Source organism: Drosophila arizonae, chromosome 3 (genome assembly GCF_054131065.1).
Source record: "Drosophila arizonae isolate 15081-1271.41 chromosome 3, UAZ_ARI_1.0, whole genome shotgun sequence".
In the NCBI taxonomy this organism is placed as follows: domain Eukaryota; kingdom Metazoa; phylum Arthropoda; class Insecta; order Diptera; family Drosophilidae; genus Drosophila; species Drosophila arizonae.
The window spans coordinates 13,609,556-13,625,116 of record NC_142923.1 but is presented as its reverse complement, the minus strand read 5'-3'; the positions used below and the strand labels follow the sequence as shown (position 1 = coordinate 13,625,116).

Here is a 15,561-nt window from a genome sequence, read left to right as displayed (position 1 = left end):
AAACGCGCTGCGAAGCAACAAACTCAGCCAACGCACAATGGCAAAGCACATTATTTATGGCGCTCAATGAGCTCCAAGTGCATGAATTTACTTTTATTATTTTATTATAGTTTTTGTTTTATTTTATTTTTTTCTTTTTCTATCTTTACCCGTTTTTAAATACAACTCAAGTATTTTTCTTTCCAATATCTGTGCTCAGACGCTGTGTGGAGTCGTTGGAGTCGGTGGCTTTTAAGGTGCGTCGCATTCGTGTTTTGAATAGCGGAAATTCCACATGAGCACACACCAAAAAGACAACCGCCTGTCACAGTTGCAGTTGCTGCAGCAATAGCAACCACAACAACAACAACAACAACAACAGCAATTGCAGCCAGTTGTGAACGAAAAGTATCTCACAGATACGCGCTGTAGCTATGCAATAACATTGACATTTAGAATGCAGCTCGCGCCGCACTGAACCATTCATAATTGCAAATCTCTGCCATAAAAAGCTATGAAAATCAATAGCAATACCAATGGCAAAATAACGCAAAAAACGCACCGGACACACACAGCAGAGAGTGCACACAAATCCACAAATCCACTAACCTTGTGGCCCCGACCATAAAAAATTGCGTATCGATTCCGTCGTTTTTGACGTCTTTTTAGCCGATTTGGTCGCTTTGGCGATGTCGGTCGTGCTCTGAGCCTGATTTCAAGCCAGAGTCGTGCACTGGACGGGGCCAATTACAGTGCACTTGCCACTTGCCCATGGATCGGGCCAAGATGCCGACCACGACCGCAAATTGAAATTGTAGCTGGGTGGGAGGCAATGCACGCCGGCCAAGACGGGTGTGCCACACGAGGCATCTAGCGGGGGGAAACAGCTTATGGCCTGTTGGAGTCAAGCGACTGAAATCAATAAATAAATCTTTAGGATGAATAAATCTTACATCGAAGCGCAATTGAAAAGAAAATATATATGCGAGTATATATATAGTGTGGCTAAGTTAGAAAGATTGTGCTTTAGTTATTATGTCAAGGGATATCCTGTTGGGCAGATAGATACAGATACAGATACAGATACAGATACAGATACAGATACAGATACAGATACAGATACAGATACAGATACAGATACAGATACAGATACAGATACAGATACAGATACAGATACAGATACAGATACAGATACAGATACAGATACAGGTACAGATACAGATACAGATACAGATACAGATACAGATACAGATACAGATACAGATACAGATACAGATACAGATACAGATACAGATACAGATACAGATGCAGATACAGATACAGACCAATTACAACTACACAATTCCCCGAATTGCATTTGAGTTTATTAAATTTAATAGGCTGTGTTGGCGAAGAACTTTATCAAACAGCTTCCTAATAAGCTCTCAAATATCCTCCAAGTATTTCCACACATTTTTCGCAATCCTCCCCTTCTACCACACCCGATTGACAACATTTTTTCCAACGAAATAAATTTGTGATGAGAAGACAAACAAAAATAACGAAGCACATAACGTTCTTTAGACAGGCACGCTTCGAGCATCGTAGACCAGACATAAACAATGCCGTAATGACCCACTCAGCAAGCAACCGCACAGCAACAGAAATAGTAACAGGCAGCACATGATAGAAAGATGGCATCATAACTTAAACATAAACGTCACCATTAAAAAATTGGCAACAATGCCCAAAAGTGGCATCAAGTGGCGAGTTGCAAGGCGCAGACGAAAGCGAAGGCGATTGGCGCAGGTAAACACAGGTAACTCAAGTAGCTAACACACTGCACCAGTGACTGCGACGCCGAAACGAACCCATATTCAATAGAAGCACACTCAGCCACGACGCTTTAAGAGAGACAGACAGCAGCCAAATGCGAACCAGTTAAGAGTCGACTCGAAGAGACTGAGACCGAGAAACCAGCCACAGCTTCAGCTTCAGCTTCAGCCTCAGCTACAGCTGCGACTAAGCCGGGCTCCAGTCGGACAAGCGGAGCGAAAACGAAATCAAACTGAAACCGAAAGTCAAACGCAGCTGAGCTCGAACGTGCGCCAACGGCGACGTCTCTTAACGGCGAAGAAGAAGAAGAAGACAGAATCACAAATATCAAAGAGATATCACTGCTGCAGTCGCTGTCTGCGTCGCAGTCGCTGTTCGCTGTTCGCTGCTTGCGTCGGCTGCGCATGCTCAGTTTTTGGCGTCTTCAAGCGTTTGGCCCAACTGGCAAAGGTTTCAGTCGTAATTTTGGCAGCCGAACGTGCGGAGCTTTTCGTCCAAGAGACGCGCGTGCCGATCCACCACCGCAACAACAACAACAACGAGTCTAATTACAACAAGTGCGTAGTGTGAGTTATTAAAACGATGAAAAAGCAAAGCAAGTCTATCTGTAAATCAGCTGCAGAAATGAATGCACAATTATTTTTGAAGTGTAAATAATACGTGCGAATATCGAAAAGTGCACAACGTCCAGATACAAATGTATCTTCAAGTGCGTTGCATGTGTATCTCGTAATTGGCATCTGTTTGGCAAGGCAAACAGACTTGGCAGACTCAACTCAGTTTTTATTTTTTATGCAAATCTGAACTTTTGCAATTATCGCACAACAAATTGCGGCTGCAATCGACGAAAAAAAAAAAAATGAAAAGAAAAAAAAAACAAAATAACTATAATAACTACTTGTAAATATTTGAAGTTTGCGCATTTAATTAAAACAAAATTTGCAATCAAATTTGATTAACATATAACATGGCAACAAACATGAGTAAAACCAACACAAGCAACAACAACAACAACTAGTGAGTACTCAAATTGTTGAGCACTCATTCAACAGCAGAAACCGCAGATGAATCAAGACCCCAAATTAGATAAAACTAAAGTAAAACCGTGGAAAAGCGTCAAGTGTGAGGTTCTCGTGTGATCTACGATCATTATTGCTTATGAGCACTCGATGCATGCAGCGAACAGGTCTCTGCAAATCTGGTAGCTGCATTAATTACAAATCTATTTAAATGAGTCTGACAGCCCAGGCGCAGGTGAGCAGCAGCAGTAACAGGTGCTAAAGATGATCATTTTAAGTGATGTCGCAATTTTTATCGCAATGGATTAAATATTTAAATGATAATCAGATATGATGGCTGAGTAAGAAACTTAGACAAGTTGTTTATAATGGGTGCTGGCTCGAGTTGATCAGTCGAATGGCCAGCAAAAGTGACTTTGAATAAGAATCTTGAATGAATATAAATGCCAAATTAAATGGAAATTAAAAAAAAAATTATAATAATAAAAATTATAATGCAACAATATGTTTTTTCTTTTTAATAATTTATCTAAATAAATGTTGACCTTTTTAAAATGTAGAAATTAATAAATTAATATTGAATAAATTTTGCTTGACCATTTGACAAACTCATTCATAGTGAAACTGCAAAGAATGATATAAGTATATCATATAAAGAACAGATTTTTGCTAATCATTGTAAACCAGTTCAGTTCTAGTTAATGATATAAGAAACAGAAATAGATATGCACGCATTCATATATAATTGTTGGGATAATTTCAGATAATTGAAGCTTGTTTTCATTTGAAAAGAATTTCATAATTGAGTGTTGAGCGCAAAAATTATTATTATTATAATTATAATTGAGAAGCTTTACGTAAACACCAAATCTGATTAGTTTGAGTAGAATTTTGTTTACTTCAAGTACTGAAATTTTTACTAAGGAAAATAAAATCAAATTGAATTAGGAATTAAATTTGATTTTTTTTTTTTAATATTTTATTTTAAGTAAACATTATGATTAAACATTAAATATTATGAGTGTATAAAAAATATATATATCAGTAATTATGATTTTTGGATTTATATTAAAATATATATATATATATATATTTAAATTATATTATATATATTTAAAATTTTTTGAATTGATGACTTTACATAAACCAGATTTTGATATATACAATTTTGTAAATTTTCGCATATATTCTGTGACATGCTATCAATATTCTAGTTAGGCTTGAGGTAAACGTTCTTAAATGCTATGATCTATTAAATAACCTGCTTTTATATCACATCAAAGAGTTTAGCCCTGAATTTGAATTTGTTGATCAGCCAAACAAACTCAAAATAAATGCATTTATATCAAAGTGTGTTCTACACTTTTTTACATTGGCAAGTACCACATTATATATTAGGTATATAGTAAATAATTTCCGAAATTAGGCAATATATTGGAGCAATAAACACGAGTTAATTGCTTTTAAATTAATGAATTCATAATTTTTTTAATTTGTTATACCCTAAAACAAGCTCTAAAATAAATTTACGCCTTTTGCTTCCATGAGCTGATTGGAATTCAATGAATTGTTGTTCCCAAGTGCTTTCTATAAATACTATAACAAAATAATTGAATATGTAAATTGAGCTCAGCTTTTGGCATGAGTCAACGAACCGTATAAGCTGATAAATAATGATGATATTTTCGGCTTAAGCTAACTGCATTTGGTTCTACTGTATTTCAGTTTTGTTTTTTCTTTCGCTCTTTTTAATTTGCAGGAATTTAAGTATCATTTGACAGTTGATTCAACGCACTGCTCTGCTTATACGAAGGTTTTTGATAGATTATGGCATGGGTAATGCTCATTTGATTGCTAGCAATGCAGTTCACCTCGTAGTCAGTCACTTTTCATATAGTTCACGACAATGATCGATCACACTGCACGTTCTCTTGGCAATTATAAGGCTAACTGTTTTGTGGCTCACTTTTCTCACCCCCAAGTGCAACATCCTTGGCATACTCTATCAATTATCGATTATTCAGTGCCATGACGCATCGCAAATGCAGTTACACAGTTACTGTGAAGAGATATAGACAACTAGCAAATTACTTTACAAAATTGTAACATGCACAAATATGAGCATACATATATAGAGTCGTTCGGCTGCATAATCCACAGAGCAAGGTACACCACACCGACACCAAAAACCACATCCACCCGCAGCTGGCCTCAGTTTCTCTCACCATCTCGCCCTCCCTCGGCCACTCTCACTGTTGGCCTGGTCGCTACCCCGTTGATGGCTCGCCGATGTGTTGGCCAACTGTGGCTAGCTGCTGGTTCACCTCGCACATCTTGGCCAGCCAGCCAGACAGTCAGCCAACAAGCGAAAGATACTTAGATGCTTAGACGACGTTGTGTGCTGCTGCTGCTGCTGCGGCTGCTACAATGCCAGGCAAAACCAAATAAAATCAAAAAGCATACAAAATGCATTTTACAAAATAAAGAAAAATAACTTTGAACTGCAGTTGCAGTTGCATAGTCTCGACCACAGCATCTGTTTTGTCTAGAGCTTTGCTTCTGGCGCAGATTAAAGCCACAAAATGACTTAACTTATAAGCAGCTCAATGCCTGCCTGGCATTTGCAGTTGCAGTTGTAGTCGCTCTTGTTGCTGCTGTTGTTGTTGTTGTAGTTGTTGTTATTGCTGATGCCGCAACAAGTTCGTGTAATCAATGCAATTTAGTCGCTAGCCATGTCAGGAATGTGGTGCATAGGTCGACTGCCAGTTAGCCACCATACGAAAACACGTCTCGTCCGGCTCTCAGCCGCTCAGCCGCTCAGTGTGACGTGTGAATAGAGATTGCCAGAATAGAGGTTTTGCAATAGATCGAGCATAGATTGAAGATTGCACCGGCCAGGTAGCCACTTGAGCTGGGGTGCCCACTTTGTGGCGCATTCAGGCGTAAATTCATTGCTCAAAGGTGTTCTAATGGTTGCCCAAATGAGCCCCCGATGGCCCATTGTACAATTCGTGCATATACACCAAATCCATCAGCTGCTTAGATATTACAATACCGATATTGCTAGACTGCCATTAAGCCCAGCTACAGCTACTAACTAGCGGTGAGAGGCGTTAAACAAGTTGAGTTTGCCAATAGTCAAGAATTTATAGACAGCCTAGAGAAACTTGTTTCACGCGTTAGATCAATATAATAGAATCGAGGGGCAGACAAATTATATGTTATATTGTTTATATTTTGTTAATTTTATTTTGTCAATGCTGCCATTCCATCATCTTCTTAAGCTCAGCTGGTTTTATATATAAGTTTATATACATATATAGTTAAGCACATTTCAAATGTATGTCATATATGTATACAATATAAATAAATAGCTTAAATAGCTTCTGTTTTAATTTTTTAAATAAAATGATTCGCTTCCTAAAAACTTTTCACTGGCTTACCAATTTCTTTATAGATTTTTTTTAGTATTGCTCACCAAATTTTTCATGAGATTTATTTATTTATTTGTTTTTTTTTTTCTTTTTTTGTCAATGAGTTTTTTCAAGCGCGAAATACAAATATGCATATATCATATATATATATCTATATATATTATAATAAAGGAAAAAAAAAAAATTAATAATTATTATTTTTTTTTTTACTTTTTAATAAAAATCGTTTGTTTTATGGACACGCTGCAGCAGCTTTGAATAACATTTTAGACATTAGTCAAGTAATCGAAGACAAACAAAAGTTTTTTTTTTCTTAGGTTCAGTGTTCCAATAAATTGTGCCTACAGGGTAATTTTCTATACTTGCATTATTCTTTAATCTAATTATTTTATTCATCATCTTAATAAACACACAAAAAAAGCATTCAGCTTCTTTAAAAATTGGGAACTTAAGAAATTAAATATAATAAAATACCCATCATTATATGATCCACTTAAGCAGCAGCATTTAGTTTTGTAATTTCTGTAATTTTTACATCAGAGCACATTTCCCAGATGACTTAACTCGGCTCGGCCGCAAAGTTTTTCCCTGATCACGCGCATCATGCATTAGTTAAGAGCTGGCCTGTGTGGCAATTGCGGAACCCATTTGGCCGACTATTAACAGCTTTATAGTTCGAAATGATGCTGAGGTACACTAAAGTACAGTGGAGCACACGTAATTGCACTCGATGGGCTACACACACACACACACCCATTTGTGCCTCAAGGCGAGACCCTAAGGCAAGGTTCTTCAGATCGCTTAGCCAGCGCCGTCAATTGCTGCTTTGACCTTTTGCATTTTGGCTAACAACAGCTGTTTTCCCGCCACACAACTGACCTTAGCCGATCTTCAAGCTAAACAAAAAATTAAAAAGCTGCAAGCGATGCTATTAATAACTGCCCAACGAATTTTGCACAGTGCACTAAGAGGGCAACCCGAGCGAGAGAAGGGGCGGAGGCGGAAAGCGCCAAAGATTGGCTGAGTGGAACAGACAGAGCCAAGATTCGAGAGCTCTGCTGCAGCTCATTAAGCGACCAACGAACGGGCAACAGCTGTTGATGTGGCTGTTCGCTGTTCGCTGTTCACTCTGCGCTGTTCGGTGTTCGGTGCTGCGTGTTGTTGTTGCTGCCTCAACTGAAGTTGCAGCTAGTTGGGAACACTTGAGCCACACTTTGCAACGCCAGGGCAGACAGGCAACCAGCCAAGACGCGGCTCTAAATGAAAACAAAAGTGAAAAGGTCAGCACCCAGGCAGGGAGTCGCAGCTCAAGAAGTGCCAGACGCAAAACGAAGCTCCACAGTTGAAGCGCCAACACTCAGCCAAGTGTAGCCGCTCAGCTCAAACGGTTTGGCAGCTATACACTTACCGAAAGTATCTTAGCTCTCTAAACAATATTAAATTTAACTTAAATAATTGAAAAATTTGTAGGAAATGTAGTATTTATTTTTTCGATAAATTTATACCATATTATATATTTATTTTATAATGTTTATATGTCCTTTGAATATTTTATTTTATTCAAATTTCATTTATTAAATTTCGTAACACTTCTTATATATATTTTCTTCTCATAAACTTTATACAGATATATTTCTGACTGTAACATAAAATTGAAATTTATTTATAAGAATCACAATTTACATTCAAATTTCATATTACTCTACATTATTTATTTATATCAAAAAAATATATTTGACAACTTTTTATCAAATTTTAATGAATGAATAATGAGTTGATTTTTTAATTTTCATTGTTCAAGATAATGATTTGCTTTTAAATGCAAAAAATTTGTTTAGAAATTCTAAACCAATTTATAATGTTAAGTCATATAATAATATAGTCCCCGGCTTCTAGATTTATTATAAGAATTGTATAATTTAAGTATACTTTTTATGTACAATACTTGTATACACATCATTTTTATCAGTTTCTTCATTACAAACAACTTCGTCGTTCTCAGAATTCTATTTTGATAGAATAACAACAAATCAGCTAGCCAAGGTAGTTGAAAATCTGCTATTAAATATATGAGTTCTGCTTATGCCTTTCTCTCCAACTTTTGCTTAATTTATAAATATAATAGATTTTTCTTAAGAATTCTTAGCTAATCTTTAATTCATAGTATTAAAACAGCTAAGCTTAACTGTAGATCTTTTTTTTTTAATAGTTACTACATTTAATGAACTGAGCTCAAAACAACTCATAGCATTATATTATATATCGTATTATATAGTATTTCACCCATTACATCAAAGGCCCATTACCATTGTCTACACAAAAAGTTTTCATTTGAATAACTTTTATGGCCTATCTCAGACTTCTTAAATAACATTTGATTATACTTTCCTTTAATGTTTCTTTGAGATGAATTATATATCCCATTTTCTAATGTTAGTGTATAGGCTTTTTTATGGGCCTTCGTTTTGTGTTTGTTGCCCGTTATTGCCCGTTTCTGTTAGCAGTTTTCCGGCTAACAAGTTGCCCATGCGCCAGTGTTGGCCCAAAGGCAGGCAAAACATTTGCAGCCAGTTGCTGGCTCCGATGCTGGCTCTCGACTTGACTTGGCTCGGGGTTGCCCAATGTGCGAGTACTTGTTAAAGCCATTCGCATTTTAATCTTTCTAAACTATTGGGCAATAGTTTTGGTTCATCGGGGGGCCAGACCAATATGCGATTATCTGCGGCAGTTGCAAATGGGAAACTGAAATACAAAAAATTGCAGCAATTTGAAGAAGCTAAACGTGGCTTTGCGGTCATTAATAGTGACATTTGTTGTTGTTGTTATTGTTGTTGTTGTTGCTGGTGCTGCTGGAAGGGGCTTTGTTGCTTTAATAGACTGGGAAATTGGGCAAATGAAAAACGCGCGTAATTGAAGAAGCAGCCTCGAGCCGACAGCGACTCGAGTGACAACTTTCAAATGGAAATGAATTATTGGCAGCACTTTCATTTTATGGTACATTTGCAATTCGATTTCCTTTCCCAAAATCCATTCACAGAAGCCGCACCAATCGCATCCGAATCAAACAACATCAGCATCAACTCTGTGAGCCCTGCTTCAATTGGATTTGGATCCCTTTGGCTGCTGATTCCTTGTGATCGCACTGACATTAGCAAATGGCACAAGCGCCGCGGCGTCGTCTGCTCTGAGAGACAATTGCAATTACCCCAGCTACAGAGTCGGCAAATGCTTATGTAATTTTCGCTGACTGACTGCAATTGACATTTGGAGCTGAACAAAAGGTGAATCGCGCCAGCTGCCACAGCATGGACGGACACAAGCCACTCCAAGATGCCGCGGGCAGGGCTAATGAGGCAGCAGCAGCAGCAGCATCAGCAGCAGGCAGTGTCAATGGGTCGGCAGCTCTGCGTCGCCAGCCGACGAAATATCCACATGGTCTGAACATAACGGTGCAGACAGTCGATGACGAGAAGGCCGATGACTACTCGCGTGCCTCCACATTAAAAAGCAGCAGCAGCAGCGGTGGCGGCGGCAGCGACATCGAATCCTGCTGGACCGACACCCAGAAATATCGCATCGGCATGGTTGGCAGTCCCGAGACTCTGGCCGAGCTCCAAGTGCGTCGCTACAAATACCCGTTGACGGCGAACTATTATCTGAACCGAGCTGGACCCGGCGCTGGCCAGCAGCAGGAGAAGCCCACGCCACTGATGCTGCTGGGCTATGCCAAGCGCGCCTGCCGCTGGAAATATCTGCGCTGGCCCATCATCTTCGTGGCCAGCGTGCTGCTCTTCTTTGGACTGATCACCTACTGCCTCTGGCTGCACGACGTCAGCGTGGCTCGAGCCCGTTTCCTACAGCGTCGCTACGAGGTGACCTCGTCCAGCTCAACCACCGAATGGGACGGCCTGCTCGATGATGAAACCATGGAGGTGCTAACAACGACTACAGAGAATATAAATACCATGCAGGAGTCGACGCGACTCAGAGCGGTCGAAATACACAGGGAACACACGACGGCCATGTCTGTGACGGAGGCGGACATTCCGGACGGCGATGATGATTATGACGATGTGCTGCTACCTGCTGACAGTATTCGCTTCACCTCCGGCCACCAGAATAGCTTTGGAGTGCCCATCGAACAGGATAAGCGAATGCTGCAACTGCTCAAAGAGGTAAGTGGGATTTAATATTTGGGAAATTTTCTAATTTTTCTATTTTCTTTAATTAGCTTAAGTTGAACTTAGAATTTACTTATCATTTAATAGCACCCACCTTTCGATTGGAAAACTTTTCTTTATAGCGTCTTTTACAAGATAGACTCATTATTTTATTCAGCAAAACTATATATTTCTTCATTAAAAAGTACAATAAACTTTTACTAAAGCTATCTTTGCTTGAAAGTGGCGCTAGCTTATCGATTTAGAAAATAAAATGTCGAAATTGAAAGACCAACTCTATTTTATGGGCTATAAACCTAAATTCTAATAGCTTTGTTATAATCGACAACGGTTTGGCTCCTTAGTAAATTCCTAAAAAAAACAAAAACAAAACCAAATGACTAAACAAAAGACAGAATGCATGATTATAAAAATTTGCCTCTCTATGAGCTTCTCATTACAATCCAAACAATAGGCTAGCTAAAATCACTTTTTCGACTTAATTTTTTATTTAGGGAAAATGCATTAAGCATTACAAAAAACTGCATCTGTCAGTGAAATAAAAGAGAAAATTAACAAAATTCTCTTTATTGATGTTTTATTTATCATTTTCTTATTTACTGTAAAATGACAATAGGCAGACGATAGTATTCTCAAATAGAAACTATGTATATTATGTAGACTGAATAAGATCAGAAAATTATTTCAACAATATAACAAAGCCGATTTGAGTATTTTATTGGCCAGACCTCAGCTTACATCCAATATTCAATATATAAAGTAATGGTGCTCATGGAAAGAAAAAAAAATAAATGTAGGAAAGTCTGATATGTAATTTATATACTATATACATTTAACTAAAATAAATAATATAAGATATAAGAATTCATAATATTAACAACTTAACATTGTAAATAAATAATAATAAAGGGAGGGAGGTAAAAAGAAAATAAGGGATTGGGAAGTAACTACACAATGTGCTCACATCAGATCAGTTAGAATCATTTGCCTAAGATGATCTATTTATTTCTTTTTGTTCTATTGCCTCTCATCCACTCTCACTCTGTCTTCCCTCAACCCCCTGCTGTAGCTACTGCCGAAGCCGCAGTCCACACCCCCCGCCAATGTGCGTCTGTTGACACGCGTGTCGCCAACGCTGCCGCCGCCCTCGGGGGTCAGCGGCAGGCCGACTGAGGCGATGACCACGACGCCATCGAGCAGCATTGGCAGCGGCTGCATCTCGACGGCGCTGCCCATGTGTCGCGGCATCCTGGACTATGATCTGACCTACAACAATGGCAACGGAGCACCCCGCGACGCTGCCTCCATGGCGGCCTACGAGCAGCTCATCGGCGCCAACTGTTCGGCCCGAGCCGTCGAGTTTGTGTGCGCTGCCCTGGAGCCGGAGTGCCGACCCTTGCACATTGGCCAGCTGCCGCCGTGCCGGCGCATTTGCAAAGGTAACTCAGAGGGAGTCCGGTCTGTTGGGTCATTAATCAGCTGCGCTGTTTCGCTTTAGCCATACTGGAGGCCTGTTCCATTGTGATAGCCAACTCGGACCAGCTGAGCGAGCTGTTCGACTGCAGCCAGTATCCGGATGCGCATGAGACGCACAAGTGCGAGGATCCAACGCGCAGGCGTGACTTTTGCTACAGCAACGAGTTCCAGTGCCACGATGGCAGCTGCATTCCCCAGCAGTGGCAGTGCGACAACATCAAGGATTGCGCGGGCGGCGAGGACGAGGACGAGCAGTGCCTGGTGTGCGAGCACGAGGAGTTCCGATGTCGCTCCAATGAGAAGTGCATAGCGGAGAGCCTGCGCTGCGACCTCAACTACGATTGCTTCGATGCCAGCGACGAGGAGGACTGCGACGATTACGGCTCTGGCGATGCGGCGCCCTTCGATGAGGCTGAGTTGAATGCTTTTCCGCGCATTTTCTCCTACGCCAGTTTCCTCTCGCCCAACGAGACAAACGAGAAGCTCTACACTTACATCACGGCCACCACGGACGAGGAGGCGGGCACCGAGACCAAGTTCCAGGTGCATCAGGTCGCAGCGCCTGTCCAGGCCGCGAATGCCAGCGCCGAGGAAGCAGCAGGCGGACCCAAAGGCTTTGGTAAGCTTTACAAATTCCGAGATCTCCCCACACACATCCAGCTTATCCCATGAATACTTTAGTGAACTTTCGGGACAGCAAGGAGATCATGATGACCAGCGACTCGGAGAACAAGTTCAAGTATTCCGCGCAGCGCACCAATCGCACCAGCAACAAATTCAGCATCTCCACGGCCACAGTGCCGACGCGCAGCGCCAGCGCGATTCCACCGTCGACGCTGGCGCAGCAGCGCGAACGGGAGCGCATCACGATCAGCAGCAGTAGCAGTAGCAGCAGCAGCACGAGCAGCAGCACATCAACTACAATGGCCACGCCCACCAGAACGCCTGGACGCTGTTTGCCGCACGAGCTGCGCTGTGTGAGTGGCAAGTGCATAACTGTAAATCAACTGTGCGATAAGGTAGGTCAGCCAAGGCAAACCTAAGAGTCTACTCCAACTCTCTCTCTCTCTCTCTCTCTGTCTCTCTCTCGTCTTTCAGCAAATAGACTGTCCAGATGCGGCTGATGAGATCATGTGCGTCTATCGTGAAAGGCCCACTGTGCGTGCTGTATCCACAACAACAACAACAACTAAGACAACACCAACAACAACAGCAGCAGCATTAACAACAACAACACCAGCAATGACCACAACGAGACGTTCGGTGCGAACCAGTCCCAATCGAAGTCGAAAGCCCAAGTCCTAAGCAGTTGAACTATAACCGCTGTACATTATATGCAATTTGATACATCTATTATTATTATTATTAATACTATTTATATATAACTTTCTTATCTTTCAAACGCGCGCTCGCTATATGTATGATATATACTTATATATATATAATAATTGATAATTGGCTAGATCTTAAGTTGTTGTAGATTGTTTGACTATTTTTATGTATCAACTGCCAGGTGAATGTCTGGTATGTTTGTATCTTTTAGCAATAATAAAGTTAAGATTGTAGATAATCCAATAATCCAAGTGTGGTAAGTGAAAAGGGCAGCACTCTTGATTGTTTAATGCATTATCTTTTGGCTATGCAAACGACAACCTTGCCAGGAGCATAAAACACTTCCATTGTCTGAGCATTGAGACCTCGAGGGTCTTTCTCTATCTTTATGCTGACGGTACAATAACTTTTTAAATTTTCAAATACTGAAATCGATACAAAACCCAAAAGACAATTAAACTCGGGACAGTATTACAATTTCACGGCGACCTTCAAGCTGAGGTGCTTGTCCACGTCAGCCCACGCATAGAAAGTCATTCGGAAACATTCAATTAACGTGCCCATTGTCATTGTCATCGATAGAGTAAGGCGAGCGAAGGCGGGGGCGGGGCGGGGCCGTTGGCCAGTCTATTCATTATCTATGTGCGAAGTGCATTAAAGACACAGACAGACAGCTGACACTCACCCACGCACAATGCGACTGGATATGTAACATAATATGGCCCCACTCAGGCTGCGGACTGCAACACGGAAGACAACGTGACAACGGGGCGAACAACGGGGCTTTCGGGCCAAAAGACACTTGTCAAATGAGTGCGGCTGGCAAATCTACAAACCACAAACAGATTAAATTCCAGTTCAGACATAAATGACCAAACCTAAGGCAATTTGGAGATGGAACTCAGCTTTCGAGCTGAGTGGGAGAATGATATATGAACGAGCGGAAATTGAGATATTCATATAATTTATGTTAGAAATGAGTAGATGGATATTGTATGGCATATCGAAAGGTATTCATTTTATTATTATTACTATAACTAAATAAAAATGAATATGAATATAGAGAGGTTAATAGAGAAATTTCAATTCATTTATTGCAGAAACTTATAGCTTTCAAAATTAAAAAAAAAAAAATGTTATTATAAATTAGTTGAATATTTTTATAAAGATATTTAAATATATAAATAAATACATATACAATATAAATAAAATAAATATACAACAATTTCTACTCTACATATAAACTATATGCAGTTTAACTAGGTAGAAATATTTAAAAATACATTCCTATATTTTCATAAAAATTCTTGTTCATTCAAACAATATATTTATATAAATTTCTACTATAAATGATAGAGAGCAGTTACATATTAGCTATACTGAGTAGAAATTTATAAAAATACTTTTCTATATGCCTATATAAAAATATATTTTTTTATAGGCAGCTCATCAATGTTGATCGCAAGCTTACTTAAAATGTCTATGGAATGTCTAAATGATTAATTTGAATAACTTAAAGCGATCAGTGTCAATTCTTGTAAAAAGCAGAAACCGGAATATTGAATAAAACAATCTGCTTTTATTCTTCAAAAATCATCTTGTCAAATTAACCTCGAAAATTACTTTAAATACGCTGCTTTTTTAGGTTTATGGGGAGCATAAACATTTTTATAGTACTCCGATATTTTATGGCAAATAATCTTTAACGTTTGTGTATGTTTTAGCTGAAGAGTAGCCAAACTCAATCATGCTCGTGTCGATATTGAGTTCGGAGCTTAAGATCTTTAATATTTATCATATATGAATATGTAGAATGTCTTATATAAATATTTGGAGAGCTATTTAAGTGATACAACAGTGTAGTAGAAGGTAATATTATAATATCTCTTTTATGGTACATGTTCTAAATTGAATCGGATAGACTCAAGAAAAATTTGGTCAACTTCCAGAGATCTAATTTCGTCAAACATCTCTCCATGCCAATTTACTCTTTTGACTTCAAAAGCGAGTATTAGCACGACACGCTCTCATCACTAACAAGCAAGAATTGATAGGACTCTCAGGCAGTCCCAAGCTGTGTGTTGTTCGTGCTTTGGTGTTGATGCGGCTGAGCACTCAGTTAATGTGACATGCGACTCAGAACGGAACACAAATCTGCAATCGCTGCCGATTGTCTGTTTGGAAAGATGCAGAGCAGTTTTTTTTCTCTTTTTTGGCACAGGCACAGCCCCTGGTAACCCGAGCCGTTGCCCAGAACCGGAGCTCGCACCCGACTGCTACCACAGAAGTTAAATGCATTTTGATTTCACCCCCGAGCAAAAAGAA

At 39.6% G+C, this 15,561-nt stretch overlaps 1 protein-coding gene across 3 annotated transcripts; it reads left to right on the top strand.

Annotated features, from left to right (window-relative positions):
* Positions 1-1,915: 1,915 nt before the first annotated feature.
* On the top strand, positions 1,916-13,482 carry LOC108611984 (uncharacterized). 3 transcript variants are annotated; one of them, XM_018004849.2, is made up of 6 exons: positions 1,916-2,351; positions 9,285-10,422; positions 11,498-11,867; positions 11,927-12,523; positions 12,586-12,923; positions 13,003-13,482. In XM_018004849.2, the coding sequence occupies exons 2-6, from the start codon at positions 9,553-9,555 to the stop codon at positions 13,207-13,209; spliced, it is 2,382 nt and encodes a 793-aa protein (XP_017860338.1). In that variant the 5' UTR covers positions 1,916-2,351; positions 9,285-9,552; the 3' UTR covers positions 13,210-13,482. The 3 variants fall into 3 exon arrangements, with proteins under 3 accessions (XP_017860338.1, XP_089320327.1, XP_089320328.1); XM_089464201.1 differs by having other exon boundaries at positions 1,916-2,360; XM_089464202.1 differs by having other exon boundaries at positions 1,916-3,048.
* The last annotated feature ends 2,079 nt before the right edge of the window (positions 13,483-15,561 follow it).

What these genes read in the sequence shown, in the direction of transcription:
- LOC108611984 (XM_018004849.2), top strand. Translation starts at nt 9,553, where the DNA reads ATGGACGGACACAAGCCACTCCAAGATGCCGCGGGCAGGGCTAATGAG. An exon ending in TGCTGCAACTGCTCAAAGAG is followed by an intron (nt 10,423 to 11,497) that starts GTAAGTGGGATT and finishes CCCCTGCTGTAG; the next exon opens with CTACTGCCGAAGCCGCAGTC. An exon ending in GTGCCGGCGCATTTGCAAAG is followed by an intron (nt 11,868 to 11,926) that starts GTAACTCAGAGG and finishes GTTTCGCTTTAG; the next exon opens with CCATACTGGAGGCCTGTTCC.